The sequence below is a fragment of the Aythya ferina genome (assembly GCF_964211825.1).
Source record: "Aythya ferina genome assembly, chromosome: 1".
NCBI lineage: Eukaryota > Metazoa > Chordata > Aves > Anseriformes > Anatidae > Aythya > Aythya ferina.
Window position 1 is genome coordinate 56,285,645 of NC_140296.1, and position 24,460 is coordinate 56,310,104.

General features: G+C 41.5%; 1 protein-coding gene across 4 annotated transcripts in view; it reads left to right on the forward strand.

The window, feature by feature from the left end:
* PCCA (propionyl-CoA carboxylase subunit alpha) overlaps window positions 1-24,460 on the forward strand; it is a 286,474-nt gene that overhangs the window by 6,186 nt on the left and 255,828 nt on the right. For 2 of the 4 annotated variants that reach the window (XM_084505549.1, XM_084505552.1), the window contains exons 2-4: window positions 1,975-2,052; window positions 5,510-5,557; window positions 5,645-5,713. In XM_084505549.1, the coding sequence (XP_084361675.1) occupies window positions 1,975-2,052; window positions 5,510-5,557; window positions 5,645-5,713 (195 nt within the window). Of the gene's footprint in view, window positions 1-1,968; window positions 2,053-3,603; window positions 3,783-5,509; window positions 5,558-5,644; window positions 5,714-24,460 lie in introns of those variants that run through there. The other 2 variants (XM_084505550.1, XM_084505551.1) reach the window with 2 other exon arrangements.

Genomic DNA, 24,460 nt, shown 5'->3' on the forward strand with positions numbered 1-24,460 from the left:
CTTGCCTGGGGTGGTGTGGGTGAGGTTTCTTCTTCAACAGGCAATTACTAAGAACTACAAAACAGGACAGCTAGGACAACGGGCAATAAAACCTAGAAATCCAGTAAAAAGGAATGCTCTCTCTGGATGCTGGTGGCTACAGTATGAGGAGCTGTTTTGTGTAAGTATAATGACCTACATCGCAGGCTAGAAGAGCAGTTCAGCTATGAAGGTATCGTGATGTATAAATCTCAGCTGTACCCTTAAACATGATGGGTTCTCCCTTGTTCGGTAAAGTATCCCTGGAGCACGTGTGGATTTTGGGAGACAGCCACTTACTTCTAGACTGGCTTGGCTGATTTTGAGAGTTTTGGTGCATCTTTTAGATGAACCTAACTATAGAGGGAGCCTGGGAGCCCAGAGGTAGGTGGCAGCTGAGTAGCTGTCTCTTTGCAGATGGCGCTTTGCAGTGTTCCTCTGTGGCCCTAGCCATGCATTATTTACAAAATAATTAATTGCTTTTAAATACACACCCAATCGTTCAGTGGCTAGGAGCAGACCTTTAAGGAGAATCTTCCTGAAGTGGATTCTAGAGTAAGCAAGCTCTTAAACCTTCGTGTTTAGCAGTACAGATGCACAGAAAATAGAAACCTCCCCCCACGCCCTGTCTTTCCAAAGCTGTGAATTAGAGTGAGATACTTCCCGTTTGAGCTGAGCAATCAACTTGATTTGGCTTTGGAAGTTACCCCACATGTATTCAATTCAGGGCACTATCAGTGATGTGTCTGTGTAGGAGGTAGCTAAGTTTTCTAACACAGCATCATAACTGGTTTAGGCTAGTACAAGATTTTTATGTGAAAACTGTCTGATTCTGTAGTGTAAAGCATGGCTGAGTGCAGTTTAGTCTTCACATTTTTTTTTAATTGATCAACTGCTTAACTTTTCTGTATAAAATCTTTAGGTTTATGTAGCGATTTTTTCAAGGCATGGCTTAAATTCTGAAATTTAATGCTAACTGTACTTTTCCCAACAGAGCTTTTCCTTTCACTCTCCATCTGTGGCACAACTTTTCTGTCTTCTCATGTGCGTTCAAAGCTAGCTTTGTATGAAAGGTGTTCACAAGAAAGTTCAGAGGCTTTGTGCCTTCCCCCAGCCAACTACAAGTCTTTAGGTTAGTCCCTCTGACCATTCAATTACTTTCTTCAGTGGCTAATAACTTGATGGAGATTTTCTGGCGCATCCTATATGACAAGGTTCAGGCTATTTGCAGTCCACTTCTGTCTGTAGGGTCTGGGAGGAGAGACTGTAGGGTCTGGGACTCAGCCACCTAACTGCGTGTACTCTGCAGCAGGAGAATATGCTCTGCTTCTGCTGCCACAGCTGACCTTGCTTCTCCCTCTGATGGGATCTAGATAACAATAAGGTCGCTGAAGGTGCAAGCGTCCTGCCAGGAACTTGGAATAATGGCCAACTGATGGCTGTGGTTGCGGTTGGCAGAATTATGATCCCAACTGTGTTTTCCCTCTTCAGAGACTGAAGCAGCTCGTCCTATTGCATCCTCAGATGAAGAATAATTAACATCTGAAAACAAACAACCAAAACACAACTTCTAAACCTCCAATTTTGATTCTAGCACCTCTAGTATAACTTGCTTTTCGCGTTATTTTTCTGGATTTTATTTTTCGAGGTTGGACTTGAGAATTGGAGGTTATTGGTGGTGTATCACCTTTCTCATCCTTAGACTGCTGTCATGATGGGGTTGTGGTGGGGAAGACTGGGAGCCAAACCAGCATCTGAGGTTGCTTTTTGCTGTGTGAATGCTTGTGGGGGGGAGGCAGATCCTTGAAAGATTCTCTCTGCTTTGTGGGGGAATGCAAGGAGGGGCAGGGAAGAATAAGGAAGAGTTTCCTCAAGATGTCAGTATATGAACTGTTTCTGTCTTCCTGGCATACAGTAGCAGGAGAAGAAATGTTTAACTCCCTCTCTCTTCTGCAGTGTGAAACGCTCTGTTCGAGACGGTACCTTAAAACATCCCATAAGCTGTATTCAGCCACGTATGATCCAAATGAAAAGGTGAGTAGCATGGTGCATGGTTTCCCTCTTTAATGCTTTACTGTATCACTGATGTTTGGCTTTCAAAGCTATCCTCTCCCCTGTGCTGTTGCTGACAACAGCAGTTCTCCCAGTGAACCCCCTGTACTATCACTGATTTAGTAGCATGTTCTTCTTCAAATTAAAGTTTCTTTCAGTATATTTGCTGGGATTGGATATTATGTCAAGTGCATGTCTTGGTTGGAGAAGTGATTGTGAGCTTGGGAAGGGTATGTACTGGCCTGAACAGGTTACAAATTTGACACAACTATTCTTAATGTTTTATGTGGTGTGGGAGGTGCAGGCCTGTTAAAATTATTGTAAGCTAGACTATCTAAACGCAGTTCTTAAAAACAAACACCAAAAAACCTGTGTGCATATATTTATATATGTTTATATAAATGCAGTAGTTGCAGCACATTTGTTAGATGGTCTGATGCACCTTGTCCAAATCCAGCTTGCTGCTCACGTGCAGGGGTGAGAGCTCCAGAGCCTGGATGAAGATGGCTGTGTAAGGCCTGCAGAGCATGCTACATCCTCATTTTGGAGGCGGCAGCAGGAACATGGGTTTGCCTGAGCTCTCTGTCAGACTCGCTGACAGACTCGTGCGGTAGCAATCTCAATTTACAGTTACTAGCCAAGAAAAACTTTTCCTGTGGGAGGTTGTCTTGGCATGGCTTCTAAAGTAACACACTTGGAAAAATAACGTGGCTGAAGGTAGGCTTGTACTGAAGGGCAGGAATGCCAGCACTTCAGCATGCTTAGGCTTGCCCCGTATCTACCAGGGTAGGGGTGATTAACCAGGAGTGAAACAGTATTAGAAAACAGGGGGAGAGAAACCAGTGTGTGCCCAGAACCCTGGCTGGCAGGAAAAGTCTCCTGAAAAAATAACTCTCAACTTACCAAATGCTTCCTGTATTCTTAGTTTTTTTGCTTGTTCAAGGCCCTGTTCCTTTTCTAAAGGCATAATTATGTTTAGACAATGCAATCAGGTCTTTGGTTTATTTTAACTACAAGCCATGTCGCTCCAGCCAGTGGCTTCTCCAGGTAGCTCACGGTCTTTCCTGCCTTCTCCCTTTGCTGCCTCCTGCACTGGTTTTGTAATTCCCAGACTGTGGTAGCAGGCTTTTGTAAGCTCATTAGTGGAAATGTCATAAAAAAGAACTGCCGCATGTTACCTGAAAGCAGCATGTGAATTAAATTTCTCTTTTTACTTGCTGGACTGGAGACTTGCTTTTTAACAGCAGGAATAAGAGCGGTTGTCTCCTGCTAGTAGTTGCGTTGCAAAATTGGAAATGTCAAATCTGCATAACAACTTGATACTGAAAGCCTTCTTACGATGTGATCATACTTGGTTAATAAAACAACTATTACACCAAAAAATAAGTTGAAGCATTTGAGTTGTTAAAGTTCTTAGTGCTGATTATGTTATTTATTTATTTTAATGTCCCTTCAAGGCTCTCTGCCTAAAATGTTTTAGGTTCAAGACTAATTTGTGTGAGCATACTGGAAACCTTTTCCATTTTTCACCAGTTTTTTTGTGCAGGTCCCCAGCTAAAAGAGCTCTCCAAACAAATCGCCCGTTCCTGTGGTGTTCTTGCAATATTTGTACCTCTGATAATTGAGCTTGCTCATCTTCTGATGGGATGTAGACGTGCCTGTGTGCGAGGTAGTGGTGCCCTTTCCTCACCAGGTCTGGCTGAGCTCGCCACGTAAGCTTGCTGCAGCTCTTCCCTTAATTTCTGTAGCCTTGCTTTCTGAATTTCTCAAATGCCTTGGTTTCTGTGTGCTGTTACCACGTGGCAGCATTCTTACACTGACCATGTGCTGCCAGCTCAACCCTGACTTTGGAGAAGTGAATTTGGTCAAGGGCACCTTGAGTAGCTCTGTTTGTTACACCCGTCTGTCAATAGAAATTCCCCTGGTGGTTCTGCAGTTCCTCCCTCCTCTCTTACCTACATTGCACTCAGTGATGATTGTGGGGGGAACACAGTGTCACTGCTGCATTTACAATACTCCCTCTTCCCCCTGACCATATGAAAGGCAGTTGTTTGGTGTAGGGGAGGGAGAATACTGTTTGGTACTGAACCTGCTGTGTTGGAAGTGCACCTGTGTGATTAGCAAGGCCAGTGACGGCAATAACTCTTACTCCCAGCAATGAGGTTTCTATGCTGAGCAACTCTGCTCCTCCCTCACTTCATTTCTTAATAGCAAGTTTTCATCTAGGGTATAAGGCTGACTGGCTTCTGGCAGCTCGTTATCCCCTTCTTCAATGCTCCTATCATGCCTCTGAGGTGTATTTACAGCATTAAGTGCAATCTAATGCAAAAGGTGACTGAGGATTTCACATGCACACTAAGCATGACTTGCTGTCTTGTTGCAGCTTAATGCTGAGTGTGTAACAATGCCCTGATGGCAATTCAGGATTTTACCAGGTTCCTCACCTGACTTAGCTACACTGAGGGGCAAGACTGATACAACTCAGCAAGAGTTGGGAGAACAGCGAGGATAGGTTCCATCAGAGGGAAGAGGAAGAAAAAGCAGAGACCTGGGAATCATGCCTCCTCTGAATATCTTCTGTGTATTCAAAAACAAGCCACTTGGGCACTTCTGGGAGTTAAGGTTGGTGCTGCTTCTTTCACAGAATCACAGAATTTTCTAGGTTGGAAGAGACCTCAAGATCATCGAGTCCAACCTCTGACCTAACGCTAGCAGTCCCCACTAAACCATTTCCCTAAGCTCTACATCTAAACGTCTTTTGAAGACTTCCAGGGATGGTGACTCCACCACTTCCCTGGGCAGCCTGTTCAATGCCTAACAACCCTTTCAGTAAAGAAGTTCTTCCTAACATCTAACCTAAAACTCCCCTGGCTCAACTTAAGCCCATTCCCCCTCGTCCTGTCACCAGGCACGTGGGAGAACAGGCCAACCCCCACCTCGCTACAGCCTCCCTTGAGGTACCCATAGAGAACGATAAGGTCGCCCCTGAGCCTCCTCTTCTCCAGGCTGAACAAGCCCAGCTCCCTCAGCCGCTCCTCGTAGGACTTGTTCTCCAGGCCCCTCACCAGCTTCGTCGCCCTTCTCTGCACCCGCTCAAGCACCTCGATGTCCTTCTTGTAGCGAGGGGCCCAAAACTGAACACAGTACTCGAGGTGCGGCCTCACCAGAGCTGAGTACAGGGGGACGATCACCTCCCTAGCCCTGCTGGTCACACTGTTCCTGATACAAGCCAGGAGGCCGTTGGCCTTCTTGGCCACCTGAGCACACTGCTGGCTCATATTCTTTGGCACTGCTTGCGAGAGTCTCTTCTATGGGCTGGTCTCCTGCATCTTCTGTGGGTTTTAGTGGAAGTGGAGGAGAAAGGAGTGTGTGTTTCTGATGAGAGGAAAATTTATGGGGCGTTCATCTTTCAAGGTCTTTATTGTTCTTTTTCTTCCAGACTTTTGAAAAACTCCTTATTGCCAACAGAGGAGAGATTGCGTGCCGAGTAAGTATATAACCTTAAGGTTTTTTTTTTTTGTAGTTCATTCTTAAACTATTTGTATTTTCAATATTGTCACTTCTTATATGGTAGGTCATCAAAACATGCAAGAAGATGGGGATTAAAACAGTTGCCATACACAGTGATGTTGATGCCAATGCTGTAAGTACTGATGGAATGAAATAGGTGGGGATTCAACAAGGCTTGCAACTGTTTCAAAGGTTTGTTGCTTACTATGGGAGGCATGTTTGCAGTTTCCAAGTATCTTTGCTTATGCCCTTTTTTGTCTGTGTGCTTAAAAAGAGGGGAGATACCATGGGGACTGAGTGAGGGGAAAGGGAAGGGGGGGAACTGGACAAGTGTTTAGCACTGTTTTTCTGTGAACGCTCCCATGTTCTGCTCATATAAATGGTATCTTGTTCTTTCGTTCTTTTCCTGGATTAAGCCAGGCAGTATCACCTGGTAAGTAGCTGCTCTTTTGCAGCAAGTGTAAGAGCGGCAGTGAAACCAATGTTTTGTTTTGCTAATGAACACAAAAGGCAATGAAAAATGGATTTTAAGAGATGGAGAACTTGGTATAAATTGTTCTGTGCCTGGTACGTTCAACTCATTGCTTTCCACTGGCCAGAAGAATGCTTTCACCTACGAGATGTGCTGGGCAAGTGTACTGGAGCTGTTCCACTTGATGCTGATATTGAGGTGTCTGGATATTCAGTGGTGTGGCAGGAAGGTGGTAAAATGGGTCTCTAAACAGGGAAGGTACTTGTCTGGCTACTTGGTTGCTTCTTAGGTTTTGTAGTCTCTTCTCTAGTGTATTTTGGAAGTATTTTAAGTCTGTTGTAGCAAGAACAGAAAGTTAGTATCTTTTGTGCTCTCTCTGAGTGATAGGACATCCAGTATAGGCATACTTGCATATTCTTGTTGACTAAAATAACATCTTATTATTCTTTGCCTGCTGGACTAACGCAGGAGAAAGGTTTGGGGGTGCCTCCACGTTCTAGGATTGTTTATTGAAATCTGGAAGGGATCAGAAACCCCATGTTATGATTTCATGAAAGAGGTCCCTCAGACAAGTTGACAGGAAAAAATGTGTATTTTATGCTTGTCAGGACTTGGTTTGCTCAGTGCTTGAAAAACTGAAGCATGATTTGTGCAATTTGTGAAATTTTAGTTAGGAGAACTTCGGTGTTTTCAGAATTAAGTGAAAGGGAAGAGCTGTTGGGAGTTGGACTTTGACACAGCTTTTGTCTGAGTCCTTTTGCAGTTCTATTCCTATATCACCTGCTCAGTTCAAATAAATAGACTGCAGGTAGAATAAGGGACTGAAACCAAATTTTTCTCAGATGAGTCGTATGCTCTACTACTGAATTTCTATGCCAAGTAATTATTTTTTTGAGGTGCACGAGGAATATACTTGGTCTGGATTTTAACTGGGATCTGCAACTGGGAGTATAGTAGCTTGTGGATGCTCAATGGACTGTGAAATGATTTCCTAATAGATGGGTGTCAGGCATTATGATAAATCATAATTCTTCTGGAAGCCAGGGGTTAAGTGGATGTGAATGCAAAGTACTCTGTATGATCTACGATCCCTCTGGTAAAACAGAAGCATGCTAATGGGTGCTTGTATTCCATCTTACATGTATATTATCTGCTGTTAGGATAAATGGATTTGCTGTTTAGCAGCTCTGCATAGCCTTGTTCACTGGCATGAATTCTGAAAATAGACTAAAAACCTGTTTAAAAAGAGAGCGTGTTCTTTTGCCAATCAGTAATAGACTCGGAAAATGAATTGGTCCCTCCAGTGTGTCTGGATGGCTTTATATTTATTGTACGGACACTGCTATGAACTGGAGAATATGGAAAGTCTGAAAGTAATAAGTAAAAATTGAGATTGAAGAGTATAATGAGGGAATAAGAATGACAGGGAAAAGTACAGCTCATGACCTTAGGGAAGGGAGTACAAATAGCGCGTTACAAAGAGAATTGAAAATATAATAGCTGCTCTGCTTCAATCTACAGTGCCGTCTTCGCTTTAAAAAGTGTATAGGGTCTCTAATTCCTAATAGTTCATAAGGAAAAGTAAATTCAAGCTGGTATCTCAGAAATGCAGTAATGTATTCAGAACAGTTCATAAAGATAACCTGTTAAATGCTGACATTTTGTGCTGACGGACAAAGACGAGGCTCTAACAAATTCTACAAGGGTGAAATAGTGCCTGCTTAGCTGCGTTGAATCCTTACTTAGACCAACAAATCTGGCTGTGTGCACTGAAGAAGCTTGCAGTATTTAAAAGGAAGTGAGGGAGATTTTTAATCACACAGAGAAGTGTTTTAAACACATGGTAGTTTTACAGATATTACTTAGACTTAATACAATCGGATCCAAAAAATGTGCTTATGTCTACCGTACATCCTCTAATCACTTCCTTGGATGCTTGCACTGGGAAATAGTTTAACTAATGTCATCTATCTTAATGACTGGGAAATTTCCAGTAGTTCATTGTTGTGTGAATGACCTGGCTGTTGTGGTGATGTGTGTGGCTGCCAGTTTGGATGATCTGGATAGATGAGTCCAGAGGCCAATTTCTATGACCGTGTCACTTGTCATAAAGTAGTGACAAAAATGTTTTGTCCCATGTTGTTTATTTTTGTTCAGGTTGCATCGACAGCTACCTTCTTGGTTATACCAGTGGTAGAAAGCTGTCAAACACTGAAATCAGAACTGGGAGCTGATATATCCTGCCAAATGAACCTCTGTCCCTATGTAGCTAGGAGAAACCCGCTTGCTTACTGGTGGGATTCTGTAAAAGATGTGACTCTCGATTTTTGTGCTTGACAGGATTAAGCCAGACTTCCCTCACTCTTCTAGGACTTGTATTGCAAAGGCAATGAATGCCATAGGCAACTACCATGATGATGATAGTCACTGAACCAAAGGCAGATGTAAATTTAAAGGAATAAATTTGAAGATTGAACTAGCTACCCATCCTAAACTTATCTGTCTTTAATAGGGATGGTGGGACCCATTTTTAAGTGGTGACAGGAGTACATAGGGTCTGTTTACAAAAAATATTTTTGAATAAAATGCATAAAACCAGCATGAATTGAATTAAACTTTCTGTTTTGAACTTAGAGCAACCTTTGGGATGAGGTAATAGTCTCTTAAAACAGCTGTGTAGCTTCTTACTAAAACATGGGTAGCCTGATGCTCTTTCTACCAATTCATTTGTACAAGTAACTTTAGAAGGAGGGTAAGACAGTTTCTTCTATCTTCAGTTTCTTATGTCTCTGTCTTTCCCTTCTGTCACACTTGTTGAAAACAGAATTGAAATTGAAGCAGGGCTGCTTTAGTGTGCATATCTAAGAGGGGAAAAAAATAAACCCATAAATTATCTAGCAATTCAGGCTCCTCAGTAACAGCTTCTAGTTTGTTCCCTACCTAGTGTTGTATGCCTAAATGACCCTAGCAGGCGTTTTCAATGGTATTTGTGTAGGAGTGATATATAGTCTTAAAAGTGTTGATCTTTACTCAAAAGCTATTTTAGGGCACCCTAGTGAATAATCTTATCTTAAAGCTGTACTCTGATAGACTTAATTGATTTTTTTCTGTTGAATATATATTTTCTAATGTTAAAACTATCTGAGATCTTTATGGAGTTTAGGATTGAATGGAGGTGGTGGGAATAGCTGGAATACATTTAGACCTTCAGTGAAACTACTTGCTTTTTTGTTTTCTTCAGATTTAGTTTCTATGGCAAAAGTTTTGAATATTCTGTTAGCAATATTCATTTTGACAAGGTGCTTTTATAGATTAATGAAAGGTAACTAGACTATAACAGTACAAAAGACTTGTGATCTCAAGAAATTAAAACTTTAGTAACTTGCGAGCAGGAAGCAGCAGTGAGGACTGGTTTAAATCGTGAATGTAGTAAAAATTGAACAGCCTGCTGAAAGCCGAATAGTATTTATCTGAAGAAGGGAAAAGTAAAGCATAAAATAGTCTGAAAAACAGGCAAAGATCTGAAGGATTTCTGTAGGTTAAAAGCAGGAATTGTTATGGTGATAGGAAGGCGACATTAGCAAAGCTTAAAAGAAGGTAGGTGAATTCAGGAGCTTTTGGGTGCTTGTGTGTTAATGCAAAGTTGTAGGTAAATGGTATTAAACGGGATTGCATTACATTTATATTGCCCAGAGGGTGTGAATGGGAAAAAAGATCACGTCCAATATTATTTATGCTGTGGAAGATAAGTTGTTTCTTAACAACTGTCCAGAGATAAAATCAGTGTGGTGCGGGGAAATCAGTCTGGCAAAAAGGCTACTCAGACTCACAGAGAACACACTTGGTCAAGAGGTACTGCGTATATTCAGAAAAGTAGGTCATAATTGATGCTTTTTAATATCTTGAAAGTCTTGGCTAATACATTTTATTATACATGTTCTTTCCTGCACTTCCCCAAAATAAGTTCATGCAAACTGTACAAAATGCTGCTTATCCTTCAGTTTTCAACTTGTAAACCACTAATTCTTTATACTTGGATAGGTACAGTGGGGAAGGACCAATAGAATTTGGAAAAAAATATAATTCAAACATCCCGTGAAACTATTTTTGGGGTGAGAAAACAAGCAAAGAATTTTCAGTCAAAAAAGAATAATCGTATGTATTTTTTTTCCCCCTGAACTGATTGGAATAGAGGGTTAAGATGAAAGAGCCTCCTCAACCATAAATGTAACACTGATGGTGCAAACATAGTCAAGGAAAGCTAGAGGACTATTGTAGTGCCTAATGTAATCAGCTAAAAGTATGATAAATGAAGAACAGGCTTTCACTAATTGGATCTGAACAAAAGAAGGTATAGCATAAAGCAGTGAATGAGATATAATTTTATTTGGCATTTTTTAACACAGCAGGGATTCTATAGCCATACGAAGCAATGAACTATAAATGACTGAAAAAATCCCATGGGAAAGTAATGTAAACTACTCAAACTTCATGGAGTATTAAACAACTAGTTTTACCTCTAACACAGTTTTTTTTCTATCACTCACTTAAGACTTCAGGTGTTATTGTATTAAAAGGCCTCAAGCAAAGATATCTCCAAATTTTTGTAACTTTTGCAAATCATCTTGTTCCGCTGGAAAATATAAACCCCAAAACAATGCAAGTGCCTTTTAGTGCTGTAAAATTAATTGCATGTAATTTATCTGTTCTCTAGAAACACTTTTCTTTGAAGGAAAACAAAACAATCAAACTATTATAGATCTTCAGTTTCTAGGTCCCAACTTTGTCCTTTTTCCAAGCTTGAAATTTGAGGTAGTATTTCAGAAGAAAGTGGGGCAAAGAAACTTTTTTAAGGAAACTGCAAAGCTGATTAAGTTTATAAGCTGCTATAGCAAGTCTGTGTTGAGGAGAATGAATTTGGATGAACAAGTTGAGCTTCTAACTGAAACAATAAAAGCATAACTTCGAAGATTTTTTCCTACAGCTTAGCAGAATGCAAATTCCTTTTGTTCCCAAGAAACCTACTTGGTAGAAATAAATATCTGGGGGGGACTTGGCAGTTTGTATTAATTTAGAAAGAAAAACAACCAAACGCCATAATTATATTGAAAGATGAAAGTTTATCCAAAACTGAGGAGTTTTCTTTACTTATAAGTAACTCACAGAGGTTTTATAGTTTAGACAAACTCTCACTTACTATTTGTTTTGCTGTTTACTTTTTTAAATATGCAAAACTATAATCTGTCATCTGCTCCAAAATTTAGAAATTTAAGCATTTTAACAGCTCACTGCCTCCCAATGGCACTTGGAGTCTGTGCTCAGATAACCCGAGGAGAGGAGATCTCGTTTGAGTACCTATAGGAGAAGCAAATACTAATATTAAGAATTGCTTATATTAATGCCTTGTTTAAATACGTTTCCAAGACTGGTGTCTAAAGTGCATAGAAAAACATTCTTTGCCTCCATGTACTATGAACTTCTAGTAGTTGGTGGTGTTTCTCCTTTGCAAAATCATATTCTGCACTCTTCGGAAACATCAGGGGCAGGTTTGCAGTTGCTGTCCTGCTCTTCCTTCAATATTTAAGTACCTGGCTCTTGCATGTGTCCCAAAGGTCTTATGACCTAAGGAGGGCTTTTTAAGTACCAAGTTGATTTATTTGAAGGATCAATGCACAGATTAAAAATAACTTAGCATAAAGCTCATTTGGGGGAGGTGGTTGTCGGAAGGTGTACTGAATTGTCCTTGGGATAGGAAAATGCCAGAAGTTTGTTATGGCTTAAATATCCAGGTGGTCACTGCTGTAGAGAGTGGCTCTGTGGGTTAGCAGGTATTGTGGAGGATCAGGACTGGGGCTGTAGGGTGTGGAGATTCATGCTGAAGACACGGTATCCTTGCTGTCTGCCTTTTATCCCTTTTGGGTTGGTTTTAGTGTGGTACTGTGGACTTGGTGCCCGTTAGCGGTGGCTTGATGTGCTTGCTGGGCTGCGTCTTCTGGTTGAGCCTGGGAGACAGCCAGCTCCTGTGCCTTGAGGCACCTGTGTGGTAAGTGAAGGTGGCCAAGAGATTAACTTAAATGCTGATGTACGCTTGCTTGAGGCTGCTGTGATTGCTAGCTTGCATGGCTTTGCCCTTCTGGGCACTTCCCTGACCTTGTGCTGAGCTGTTCTAGTGCTCTGAACACATCAGACACCTTATTTGTCAAGTTAGTTAACGTTTTTTCTCCTGATTTGGTATGCTAAAATATTTCAGTGGAATGCCTGATGGATGCTGGAGCCGTTTATGGAGGGAAGATGAGTTAGGTCAGCCATCAGTTAAGCTGACTGGTGCTGGCTGCAGGGCTGTGACCTGCGTGGGGAAGTGCACAGGCACCTCGGGGCTCATCCTCACAGTCCTGGCAACCAGGCTGAGCAGGGCTGAAGTCACTAAGCTAGTCACTAGGCTGAAGCTCTTTGAGTGTCCTGGCTCTTTCCTGACTCCATCCTTCACCCAGGTGTTCAGTAGCACCCCTTTGTTCATGCAGATTCACTTCTCTTGCTCCTGTGGTTTGCGAGTCCCAGCTGTGCTGTGTGCTCTCTGCTGTGGTTGTGGGCACACAGTGGTATGATCTCTTTTCAGGCTGTATTCACGAGCAGCGCTGTTTGGTAATCTTATCTCATTTCTTATCTGTGTGGGCGTAAGCACTGGTTAGCAGGCTTTGTGCTGAATTTCCCTATGCAATTAGGACTTGTAGGCAAAGATAGACCCGAGGCAGAATTTTTAAGTAATGTTCACAACTGTGTGGGGAATGGCTTTGGCAGCTGTTTTCAGACTGTGGTGTCTATAAAGAGTAATTCTCTCCCATTCTTACATTCCTATCCCCTGTGTACCTTATACTTCTGTTAGCACCACTGTATATGCAGCCTTCTGGTAATTGGATCCAGGCTGCTTATATGTCTGAAAGGAGTTTGAAGAAAAGAAAGAAATGGGCATCAGTAAACTGATGTGACTGACTACAGGGCTTCATGAGGGCTACAGTTAATGCTCTCAGGGCACATGGTTGGGACCAGGAGAAAGGAGACTACCAGATTATCCTTTTGAGAGGCAGCATGGATTTAGTGTCTTAAGGTAAGTGTGTCCTTGATATCAGCTTCCTTCCCTTTTACCTCTTCCCTGTATACCCTAATGGTGGGATATGTGGTGGAACTGTGTGAAGAACTGGATCACGAAGCAGAGACATCTTTGAAGATCCTTGTAAGGAGGGTTGTGTTTAAAGCCAAATACTTCTGATAGTTAGCTGTACGGCTCAACAAATAGCTGCAGGATGTTGCGGGATCTGTGGCTGACAGGCTTTGGTTCCATGGGTGTGATCCTGGTGGTTTTTTTCCTATGGGGGAATGTAAAAATAGAAACTAAATTCCATATGAAGTATCTAAAAGAGGAAAAACTCAAGATTGGAGACATTAATGTGGCAAATTTTGTCAAGTTTTCTTTCTTAGAATGAGCAAACTCCTCAGAACTGAACTTGGAGAGGATAGGTCTGTTAAACAATTAAACATAGACCTAAATCAACCTTAGTTCAGTGTTTGTCTCTCAAGTGTCTGGCTAAAGCTTAGTCTTTTAAGTCAGTATGGTCAACCTTGAAGCCTGTTTTCAGATCTTCATTGCAAATCAATGCAGCAATTCTTCTCAATGATAGTGTCAATAATTAGTGTTTGAAATTGTTTCCAAAAAGGAGTTTTCTGGAAGAGTTTACAGCTGTTTTTTTTTTTTTTGGTGTGTTATTATTTTAATTCAAAAACACAAACAAAGCCCCAAACCACACACTCATTCATGTCCCCCGTTTAATACAGGGCAGAAAGGTAGTCTGTTTGAGTAATTGGTGCAAGGTAATAGCTATGCCTAGTGGCGACTTGGATTTGATAGAGGTGTGCTTTATTTAAATGCAGTACCTTTTTCCAATTTTTGTCTCTGTCTTGCTGTGCTAATTGGACAGTGCTCTGAGTTCCTAAACACTAATTTGATGCATGGTATTGCATGAATTCTTGCAATACTTTCTTAGTCTCTAGCATTTAATACTGGCTCACCTGTTGGCTTGTGAATTACAGACCTTGTAAGGTAGGACGTTGGCAGTCGTCGAAGTGAAGCCTGCTGTAATGTTGGCTCTTGACGAAGTTGTGACACAGCTTGCTTGTGACAGCATGTCCTCTCCCACGTCTGCTCTCTGTAGTAATGGCACATCGCTTTCCAGGAATCATGTCTTTAATGCTGACCTTTGATCATTTTGTTCTTGTCCATTTTACTCCATACACAGCTTCCTGAGGCACTAAGATCGAACCTGAGAAGCAACAACAGCTTCAGCATGGTACTGATGGTACCTGCTGGGGGCAGTGGGTGATAGTGCTTTGGAAGGAGGGAGCAGGAAGGGAGGACAGCACGGTTCTTCACATCCTTTCTTCCACGTGAATAATCTGAGTTGCCTGAGTGAAGTTGATACGTACTCTTCCTTTTTTGATCTCTAAGGATTGTTTTTTTTCCACTGTAATATAAAAATCCCAGTCTGCAAGTAACGCTAATCCTAGAAGATCTGTTATGAAATCATGGATTTATTTTGTATCCCTTTCCCACTGCATTTTCTTTGTAATATAATATTGTAATAAGGGGGCCAAGGCTCCTTAAGTGCGTGCAGCCACCAGAGCAGTGAGCACACGTTCAGCTTGGGTCCCACAATAACGCAACTGTTAGGGACTGGCTCCCTGCAGGAGAGGAATGTGGATGGAAGCCGAGGCAACTGGGTTGGATTGCAGGCAGATAAGATCCCGGTTGGTGTGTGGGATAGTGGCACGGGGCCAGTGGTTGCAATTGGTTTGTGATGTTGCATTAAGAACTGGTGTGACCGAGTCATTTTCCAGCCCACGTTGGTTGGCACTTCTGACAGCCTCTCATCTTAGTGTGTTACAGCCACTTGCTTAAGCATCAGGCGACCTGCCTTACTGTGGGCTTTGCAGTGATACTCTTTACTTACCTTGGCAGTGGTTGTCTCCTGAGAATTACTTTTTTTTTTTTTTTTTTTTTTTTTTTTTTTTAAGTCTGAGACAGTGTATTACTTTTCCAGATATATGAATCTGAGCGGTTGGTATTTGGTCTACTGATTTGTAGTGCTTTATAGTGTTGAATAGTAGAAACTCTGAAGGATGTCATTAAACAGCTTGTATTAAGGTCTGATCATGAGAATGTCTAAGGGCTAGAGAATGAAAATCTGTGTGCCTCAGTATTGACTTAAATAAAATGTTCAATTATTTAACAGTGTAGCTGCATCTCAGACTGTCATTCCTTTTAGGAGTTAAGTTCCTCCACTGATTTAAAACGCTACTGGAATATCAGAGGTAACCTGAATAAAGCTTTTATTTCTAGACTTTCAGAGAGCACAGCTTCTATCCTCTTATGGGATGCTTTGTCTCATAACTGGTATGGATATATAAACATCTGTGGGTAACTAATCCTCTTTCTTTGTATGTGTGCTTATAGGGGAGCACGTGTGCATGGTGAAGGTGCTAGTTTGGTGAATAAAAGAGAGGTTTCCTAAGCTGCAACCAGACCGTGGTGGGGGCATTGTATCAAACTGGGACTGTATGCATTTACCAAGAAGACAGAGGAGCTTAAAACTTGTGTAGTGCAATTCCTTTCTTTTAATGGAACTTCAAATTGATGCTTGTCTGTTCTTAGGTGTTATCAACACTACGTTCCTAAAGGATACTTTGGGAGTTGTATTGGTTACGTATTAGGAACTGGTTATGATAGTCCCTGCAGAAATTGTCCTATGGCTTTATTATTTCTTTATTAAGCCCTATTGTAAGTGTAAAAGAAAAGCAGCTCTGAACAAATGAACTCGTGTTAATCATTAACTTCTGACTGCTGGCAAGATTTCATATTTAGAAGTACGTGGAAGGGGTGAGGAGGCAGTCATCCATGCCTTGGGCTAGAGCAAATACCTGGCACTTCTTCCTGAGCCTGGGATTAGGGGCAGGGGAGTGGGGTCCTCCAAGTGGGAGGCATGCTGTGCTTGAGGTGCTGGGTTGCGGGTGAAGGGAGCTGCAGGAAGGAGGTAAGCTGACTGCAGGGTCACGGAGGACAAACACTAGCAGGTTCTTCTGCAGGGAACCTGTAGAGCCAAGAGATTTGCAAGAGGCTGTACTGGAGTAGGTAGAGGACAGAGACTCAGTATAGGGAAGGCTGTGACTTCTGTCAGTAGGCCTTGTTGTAGTTGTCTGCCAAAATCCTGATCAAGAATAGGAAGCAGATGAAACTTGTTTAAGAAAACTGCAGGAAGCTTCATGACTGCAGACCCTAGTACTAATGTGGGCTTTTAACCGTCTTGATATCCGCTGGAAATGTGGAGTGAAAGTGCTCTCAGGAGCCTTCTGGAATGTGTGGTGGGTGATTTCTTGGCATAGATGATTGATGGGTTGGCTAGAGGAAATGCTGTGCTGGACATCTTAGGAAGAAGGAAGAGCTGATCAGGGCTATGAAGCTTGATGACAACTTTTGGAAGAAGTGAAATTTAGGTTCTCAAGAGAAGTAAGGCAAATAGCAGAACTATAAATCTGGACTTAAGGAGAACCAGCTTTGGCTTGAGCAATGATTTGATTGGTAGGATCCCATGGGAGACTTCTTTTGGAGATCAAAGCAGCCTAGGAGACCTGGTTGATATTCAAGGAAAACCTCTAAGCACAGGAGCTATGTCTGTACTGGATGGTGTGAAAGGGCAACAAGAAATTTCTGCGTATTGGCAGACAAAGGAAGAAAGAAGAAAACGTTGGTTCATTGGGCGTGATACCTAATAATGACAAAGGATACGGAAGAGACTGGGAGAATCAAACCCTTCTTTGCTTTGGCCTTTACTGAGCAATTCCCCTCCTAGCTCTCCCAGGTCCCTGAACCTAGCTGTAGTACCAGGTGAAGTGTAGCCTTGCTCACAGTTGGAAAAGATCAGGTAGGTATCACACAAAGTCTGTGGGCCTGGACGGGATGCATGTGACAGAGCTGAGGGAATGAGCTGATTTCTTTGGGAGACTGCTGTCTTTTATTTTGGAAATGACATGGTGTTGTGGGAGGTGCCTGATGACTGGGAAGAGATGAACGCATCTCCAAGGAGGATCCAGTGAACTACAGGAAAGTTACTGGAGGAAAAAAGAACAGAGTGGTGTGAGTTTTTGGAAGACATGTCCTATCATATGACGGATGAGAATATGGCTGAGAGCAGTCAGCATGGATTCATTAGGGCAAATCATGCCTGGCCCATCTGGTAGTCATAGTTGATGTGATCAGATCCATGGATGAAAGAGCAGCTGGTATCATTTACCTTGTCTTCACTAGCACTGGTATCCTGTAGTATCTTGATAGCTGAATTTGAGATAGAGTCAACCTAGCCAAACTGCGAAGTGAGTGGAAGAATTGGACTAACTCTCTAGAGATCCCTTCCAACCTCAGTTACTTGTCTGTTCAGTGTGTTTTTTGTTTTTTTTTTGATGGCACAGGGTTAGGGTGAGAACCATTATATTATGCAAGAAAAAGGACAACATTCAGTAGATAGTTGATTCATAAATTGTTTTGTTGTCACATACACTTAGCTGATAGTCCTTAGCTACACAAAGTGAAAGAAAGCAGTCATCTTTTTTTCACCTTTTATGTGGCATATTTGCCAAGAAAACAAATGCCTCTTCATAGATAATCTGAATGCTTATGGAAATACGGCCTGTTCCTTTAGCTGTGTGATTTCTTAAAGTTATCTGTCACCCATAGCTGAATCATCAGTCTCAGTTTGGGGAAGTACTTTTCCAGTTAAGATTTTTCTTGGGATGTACAGATCTCAAAATGGTGATGTGAGTTTAAGTATGTAGAAGGATGATAATGAGAGTACACGTAAGCCTCTGGTTCTTCCTCTTAATTCTAATAAGAGTATAAAACTTTTTTGGGGGAAGCCCAGAAACTGAGATAATAGCTATTGCTTATGACCCTTTCCTGCATAATTTTGCTGATCTTGTGCTTAACATTTTCCAGTTTTACATATGGTGTTTTAGCTGCTTGAAAACTTTTCTGCTCAGTTATGAGTAATGGTTTTATTCAAACATGCATGGCTGCAGCTCTTAACTTTAGCTTTTCTGGATGCTGGTTCAGTATTGGGACTGTCAGTTTCCTAGAAATGCTCCCCAAAAGCTAACTTGCTGAACCTGATTTCTCTTGGGCTTTTTGCTTAATATTTGGTAACTCAGAGAAGGAGTTTATTGTGGAGAAGAGCTAACAAGTATACTGTGCAAGAGGGCTGCTGGGGGGTGCCTTTTCTTTTTTTTCTTTTTCCTTTCCATCCTTTCTTTTTCTTGTTCTTAAAGGCTTTTCCAGAAGACAACAAACGCGGTTATATTGCCTGGCTTTCGTTTGTGCTCTGCGGAGGTGAGAAGTTGGCACTTTGAACGTGTTAGAGGCTAATCGGAATCCAGCCTTCAGCTTTGAAAAACAAAACAAAAACCCCCAAACCACCTGTGATAACAAGTTTTAAGGACTGTGACATTCCTCTAGCATTAAGGCCCTGGCATGGCAGCTCTGCGGTGTGGTGCAATAAAGGTTTGGTGTTGGAAAACTGCCCGGCGTGTCTTCCTAGGCCACTCATTTATGCCATGGGAAAGGATCCCAAAGGGCTTCCAATTTAATACTGCTTGCTTGCACATTTTTTAGTGGCTGAAAACCTTGTATATGTAGGAGGGAAGAGGAGGTGATTAAGGAATGGCCTTTGGGCACTGTTGGTTGGTAGGGCCAGGTCCCAGTATCCAAACTTTCCCTTAATAGAGTAGAATGACATGCAGAATAGCTGGGTTTGGGCAGTCTTGCTGCTTGCTACTGTGACCTGAGAGACCACTGTTGTTGCTTTCTTCTCTTACACTTGCAGCAAAGTACTGCTTTTCTTGCTTGTGACTTTAAGACTGATTGAAGCTTTGAACTTTTTAGGTATTAGCTTGTGTTCTTCATTTACATTAAGTAATGTTTTATACAACCTTGGAAACCACAGTAGCATCTGTTGTGCTTTTGGTTTGATAAGCCATTTTTGTGCCGTCTAACACTTGATAAAGAACCATCAACCCCTGAATTTATTTGGTAAGTGCTGAATCCCAAGCCTTTAAATTTACATTACTATAGTATTAATAAGGATTTTGCTATTGTATTTTCTGTCATTTTAATGATCATGGTGTATCTTTATCAATGCTAGCTTCTAATTTGATGTAAAAGTATGTAGTGGGTCTGTAGCTTTAAATATCACTGCTCTCTAAAAATAAAAATTTGAGTACAATGTGGTGGATTTTTTTGACTCTAGGATTATTTTAAGGTAATAACCTGAATTCAGATGTGAAATTCAATTTTATCTTATGATATGAATTGCACTTCTACTGTAAACGTATTTAATTTCTACTTGGTGAATGCTCTGGAGAGTTTTTGCAGCCAGCCTGGAACATGGGTTAAATTGAGCCTCAAGTTTTGTCCTGTGTTCTTGTTCCATATCTGTGGAGCTCAAGATTGACAGATAAACATATAGACTGTGAGCTCTGTGATACTGATGCTTGTTGACAGCAGTTTCCTATCTATTTTTTTTTTCTTTTTTCCTTCAGAGGAAATACTATAATTGTACTGCAAGCTAACTTCAGTGGCTTAACAGAAAGATGTAGTTTTTATAGATGGTCTTAATGGATTCAACTGAGCATTTTCCCTAAAAGTAGAACTTGATTCTGTGCCAATTTTAGTCCTTTCTGCAAAGAATTTTCATTATCAAGTTAGCAAGAAAAAGTGCATTCTTTGCATGAATTAGGTCTGAAAGTTCATTTAAAAAAATTACAGTAGTGACATTTAAAAAGCAACATGGCTAAGCTAAAAGGTTCTTATAGAGTAATCAGTGTAGGCCTAACATATGGAAATTTAAACAACATTTCTGATCTTCAGATATGCCTTTTTAAGGAAGTCTTGAGCTGCTAAAATGTCACATTTCCATCAGCTGAACTAAAGGATACAATCACTATTGCAATTTTCTGCCCTTGGTAGATTTCTGGGGGTAAAGCTAACGCATTAACTATCATTCTAAATTCACTTCTGCAGGCAGGCGTGCATGCCTGTGTATTCTTTGCGCCAATATTCTTTCCACAAAAGAAATTTGAATTGTATGACTTCAAGCAGTTAAGTCAACAGTGGCCTGGAGGTGCAAATAGTCAGATCATATGCTCTTTAAGAAGTGATAGGTGCAGTAAGTCTGGGATGAATAAGGCTGTTTCAGTTCCGAAGTTAAAGTGAAAACTAACACGTCTGTAGGAAGTTTATCATCGAGTAACTTTTCTAAAACTTTTGCTGGTCTGAGTTTCTCACTTCCTTTTTGTCTTAAGTGCTATGTTTCTGTAAACCAAAACAGGACTCTTAGTTTTGTTCCCTTCTAGCAACCCTCCTCTAGTCTAGGAAGAAAAGCAGTGAGGTTGCATTCAGAGCGGGGGAGGAAATCCATCTTCTTGCCCATACTTTTGCCTACTTGATATGTTAGAGATGTTAGGTTCTGTTTTATTTTCAGCCCTTTTCATTCTTGATGGATAAAATTGTTGAATTTTGTTGCCAAAGGATGTGGCGTTTAAACTTGCTGGGCAAAACTGACATAGAATCACTTATTTATCATGTTAGGTATGACAGATGATTTTGCCAACCTTATGTAAATTGTGCCAGAGAGGTGAGGAGGTTTGGCCACAGACTTGGGAGAGAGAAATCCGTGTGCATGTAGGCTGGAAGACAGCTTTTGTTAGGGTCAGTATTTTGATAGGAAGCTTGTGAAGAGCTCTTAGCTTTCAGACATAGTGATCCACAGCTGCATTGAAAGGTGGGCTTCTAATGGTGTGTATGTCAGGTATGTCGTGCAGCCGCACTAAAATTATTTCATTCACTCTTTTTATGGATTCTTGCAGTTCTGCTGTGTTTGCGTTTCCATACACTAGAACACATCCTTGCAATTTCTCCTTGAAAAATGTTATTTTAACCTTATCCTAGCAAGCGCCTCTAAGTTGTAGTCTGTCTTGTGTAGCCCTACAGGAGTGTAGTCTGAAGTGAGACGAAGGTTTCATTGCAAGTCTATGATCATATTTCAAACAGCCTGGGTCAGTGAAGGTCCAAGAAAGTGTGTGTGAGGGCTCCTACCAATTTCAGGTGCAGTCATGGGCAGGCAATCGTGGGTGGCTGTACCAGGGCACCTGGGGACCACTATCGTCAGTGCTCGGAAGGAGCACTGCTCTGACTTGCATTGATTGATCAAGTGTCTTCAGCCAGAAGAACACAATGGAACGGTTCAACATGCATTTTTGTACTTTATTCTCCTGATTCCTTGTTTGTTTGTTTGTTTCTAGACCTTTCTCTACTCAATTTTTGATTCTTAGTTTTGACTGTTTTCCTTCCTCCTGGCAGTAACTAGCACATCCACACATGGTTGTGGAGTTCCTTCTTGCTATTGTTTTTCTCACTGCTCTGTTGTTTCAGTGTTTTTGTGTTTTTCTTTTACATCATCAGTTAGGATGTCTGTATCAGTGAACATGGACTTCTGTAAGGCCTTTGAAGGCCCAGAAGGCCAACTGTATCCTGTGCTGCATAAAAAATAGCATGGCCAGCATGTTGAGTGAGGTGATTGTCCCCCTCTACTCTGCTCTGTTGAGGCCCCGCCTGGAGTGCTGCGTTCAGCTCTGGGGCCCCCAGCACAAGAAGGACATGGACCTGGTAAAGTGGGTCCAGAGGAGGGCCACAAAGATGATCAGAGGGCTGGAGCACCTCTCCTATGAAGAACAGCTTCTTCCATAGCCTGGAGAAGAGAAGGCTCTGGGAAGACAGGCTTTTTATCATGGCCTGTAGCGACAGGACAAGGGACAACGATTTTAAACTGAAGGAGGTTGGACCTAGGTTGGATATAAGGAAGAAATTCTTTACTCAGAGGGTGGTGAGGCCCTGGCACAGGCTGCCCAGAGGAGCTGTGGATGCCCCATCCCTGGAAGTGCTCAAGGCCAGGCTGGATGGGGCTGTGGGCAGCCTGGGCTGGGGGGAGGTGTCCCTGCCCATGGCAGGGGGTTGGCACTGGGTGTTCTGTAAGGTTCCTTCCAACCCAAACCATTCTGTGTGTCTGTGAGCTGGTGGGTAGGTGGGACTGTGATTCATCATGTTGTTCGGTATATGGTGTGTCATTCTGAAAATTTACTGATAGTGGATGATCTACGTTGGGCAAGGAAGTAGGGCAAGTTACCAAACCTTGGGGATGGTGTCATATACCCTTTCCTCCCTGCCCCATGCCTTATGTCTACCTGTCTATATAAAGTCTGTCTAATTGAACTGAGACAACTGGCAGGATGATGACACAAAGTTGAAGTAGGGAAGAAGGTGATCTTTTCTGAGAAAGCTGCTCCTACCAAGTTTTTATTTTACTTCTTAATTGGGTTGTCTTTTCTGATTAGGCTATTTAAGCAGGAACGTATATCAACTTTCTGCTGTAGAAAAAGCAAACTTTGCCTATGTCAGTGAGTTTCAAAGCTAGCATTAGTTCTTTCAGAGCTCTGAATGCTTTTATATTGTTTCAGCAGGAAAGATCCTTAAATTAAAATGAACTTTGAAACTTCACAAGTTTATTCATTTTTCTAAAATTAATGAAACAGTTCACATCTTTCCTCCAAAAAAACCACATTTTTTTTCTCACTTGAGCCCTCAAGATGGACTGCCTTGCTTTAAGCTTGTCCTTTTCTGCCAGCATGTATGCATACAGTAAAATATATGAATACTTGACGTTTACAGTGTTCAAACAAAAAGCCAACAAAATTCATGAAAATCTCAGAGCTGCATCTTACTCAGGTGGCCTGCTGTTTGAAATATGACTCCTGGTGTGTATTGTACTCTTAGCCCTAGGATTCAATAATGAGATTGAGTGGTATTTTGTGTGAGCACTTCTGGATGATTGACAGTGAGGTGATGTGAATCATCATTTATCAGGATATTATCATGCCTACCCTTGATAATTTCTCCCTGCTGTCTGGGGAGGTGGTGAAGACAGATAGGACTTTGTGATGTCAAAGTAATTAGTGTGTGTTGGTTTCCAGCTGAACAAACTGGAAGCTAATGATCAGGTAAATGAAGATGAAGTGCATTAGTGTAAGGATGAAGGTGCAAGGACCTTGGGGAAGAGCTTATCAAAATTTCATGGGGGTTATTTGAATATTTGACAATTTATTTGTGCAGTTGCAAGCAATATTTAAAACTACTGAAGGGTACTTCTGCAACAGTCTATTTTACATGTCCTTTGTTAATACCGCTTCTAGTGAGAGGGTCAGCTCTAGGGTTGCAGACATCAGACTCTCCAGTCTAAAAACTGGAAATTCCTTATGACTTTAATAAAATCTGTGTAGTGAATTTCTAGGTAACTTATAGCAAATTTGAGTTGAATGGTGTTAGGAATTCTAGCGTCCATTGAAAAGATTGGGTTTTCCAGTGACACGTCCCTCTTAGTTTTAAAGGGTGAAGATGACCATAACTTAGTTCACATATCTTTGACCCGACTGTTTTATGTCCATAAAGTATTTTAACATTTTTTGTACATATATTACAAGGTCCATATTCTAAGATAATTACGTAACTGGTAACAGGTTCCTGGCACCATGAGTGTTTCTTGGTGCAGGTTTTGAAAATATGTGTGGGTCATTACCGAAATATTGTTAACCTTTAAAAAGAAAACAACAAAAGTCTCCTTAGGTGTGTTCAGCTATGGTGGTACTGTAAGTGTTGCTTAATGCCCAGACCAGCAGAGTGTAATTCTTTCCCTGTATTAAGCATAGCCAGCAGTAAGTGGTCTGGGGGTTTCGGTAGTTAACTTTATCACATGATTAGTTATTGTTAATTTTAATTAACTGATTGAAAAGCTCTCTGTTTCACATGCTTGCTTTTCAATTATTAAAATGCTAATTTACTCGTTGCCATTTATCAGTACACTTGTAGTAGCAATATGCCAGTCTTCCAGATACCTCCAAGAATAACATACCCGTGGCCGTGGACAAAGTTTTGTGATTAAAGCCTCATGGTAAAGCTGCTCTTTAGGCTAGCTTCATGTACACAGCTTTCTTCTCTTTATTTCATTTTCTTGAGGTCTTTTTCTCCCTCTTCTTTGGCGAAAATGAGTGGGCTAGAATCCCTGGCAGGAATTTGTCCGTATTAATATGGCTCATCAGAGACATTATATTTAATTGGAGAGCCTGCGGTATAGTCGCAGGAGGCCGAAGGGAATTATTTAGCATTAGCAATGGCTCGTCTGGGAGTTGTGCGCTAATCAAGGAGCTTGTGTGTTAACTGTAGGGATGATGGGAGTTATGACGATTATGACATGTGAGCACATG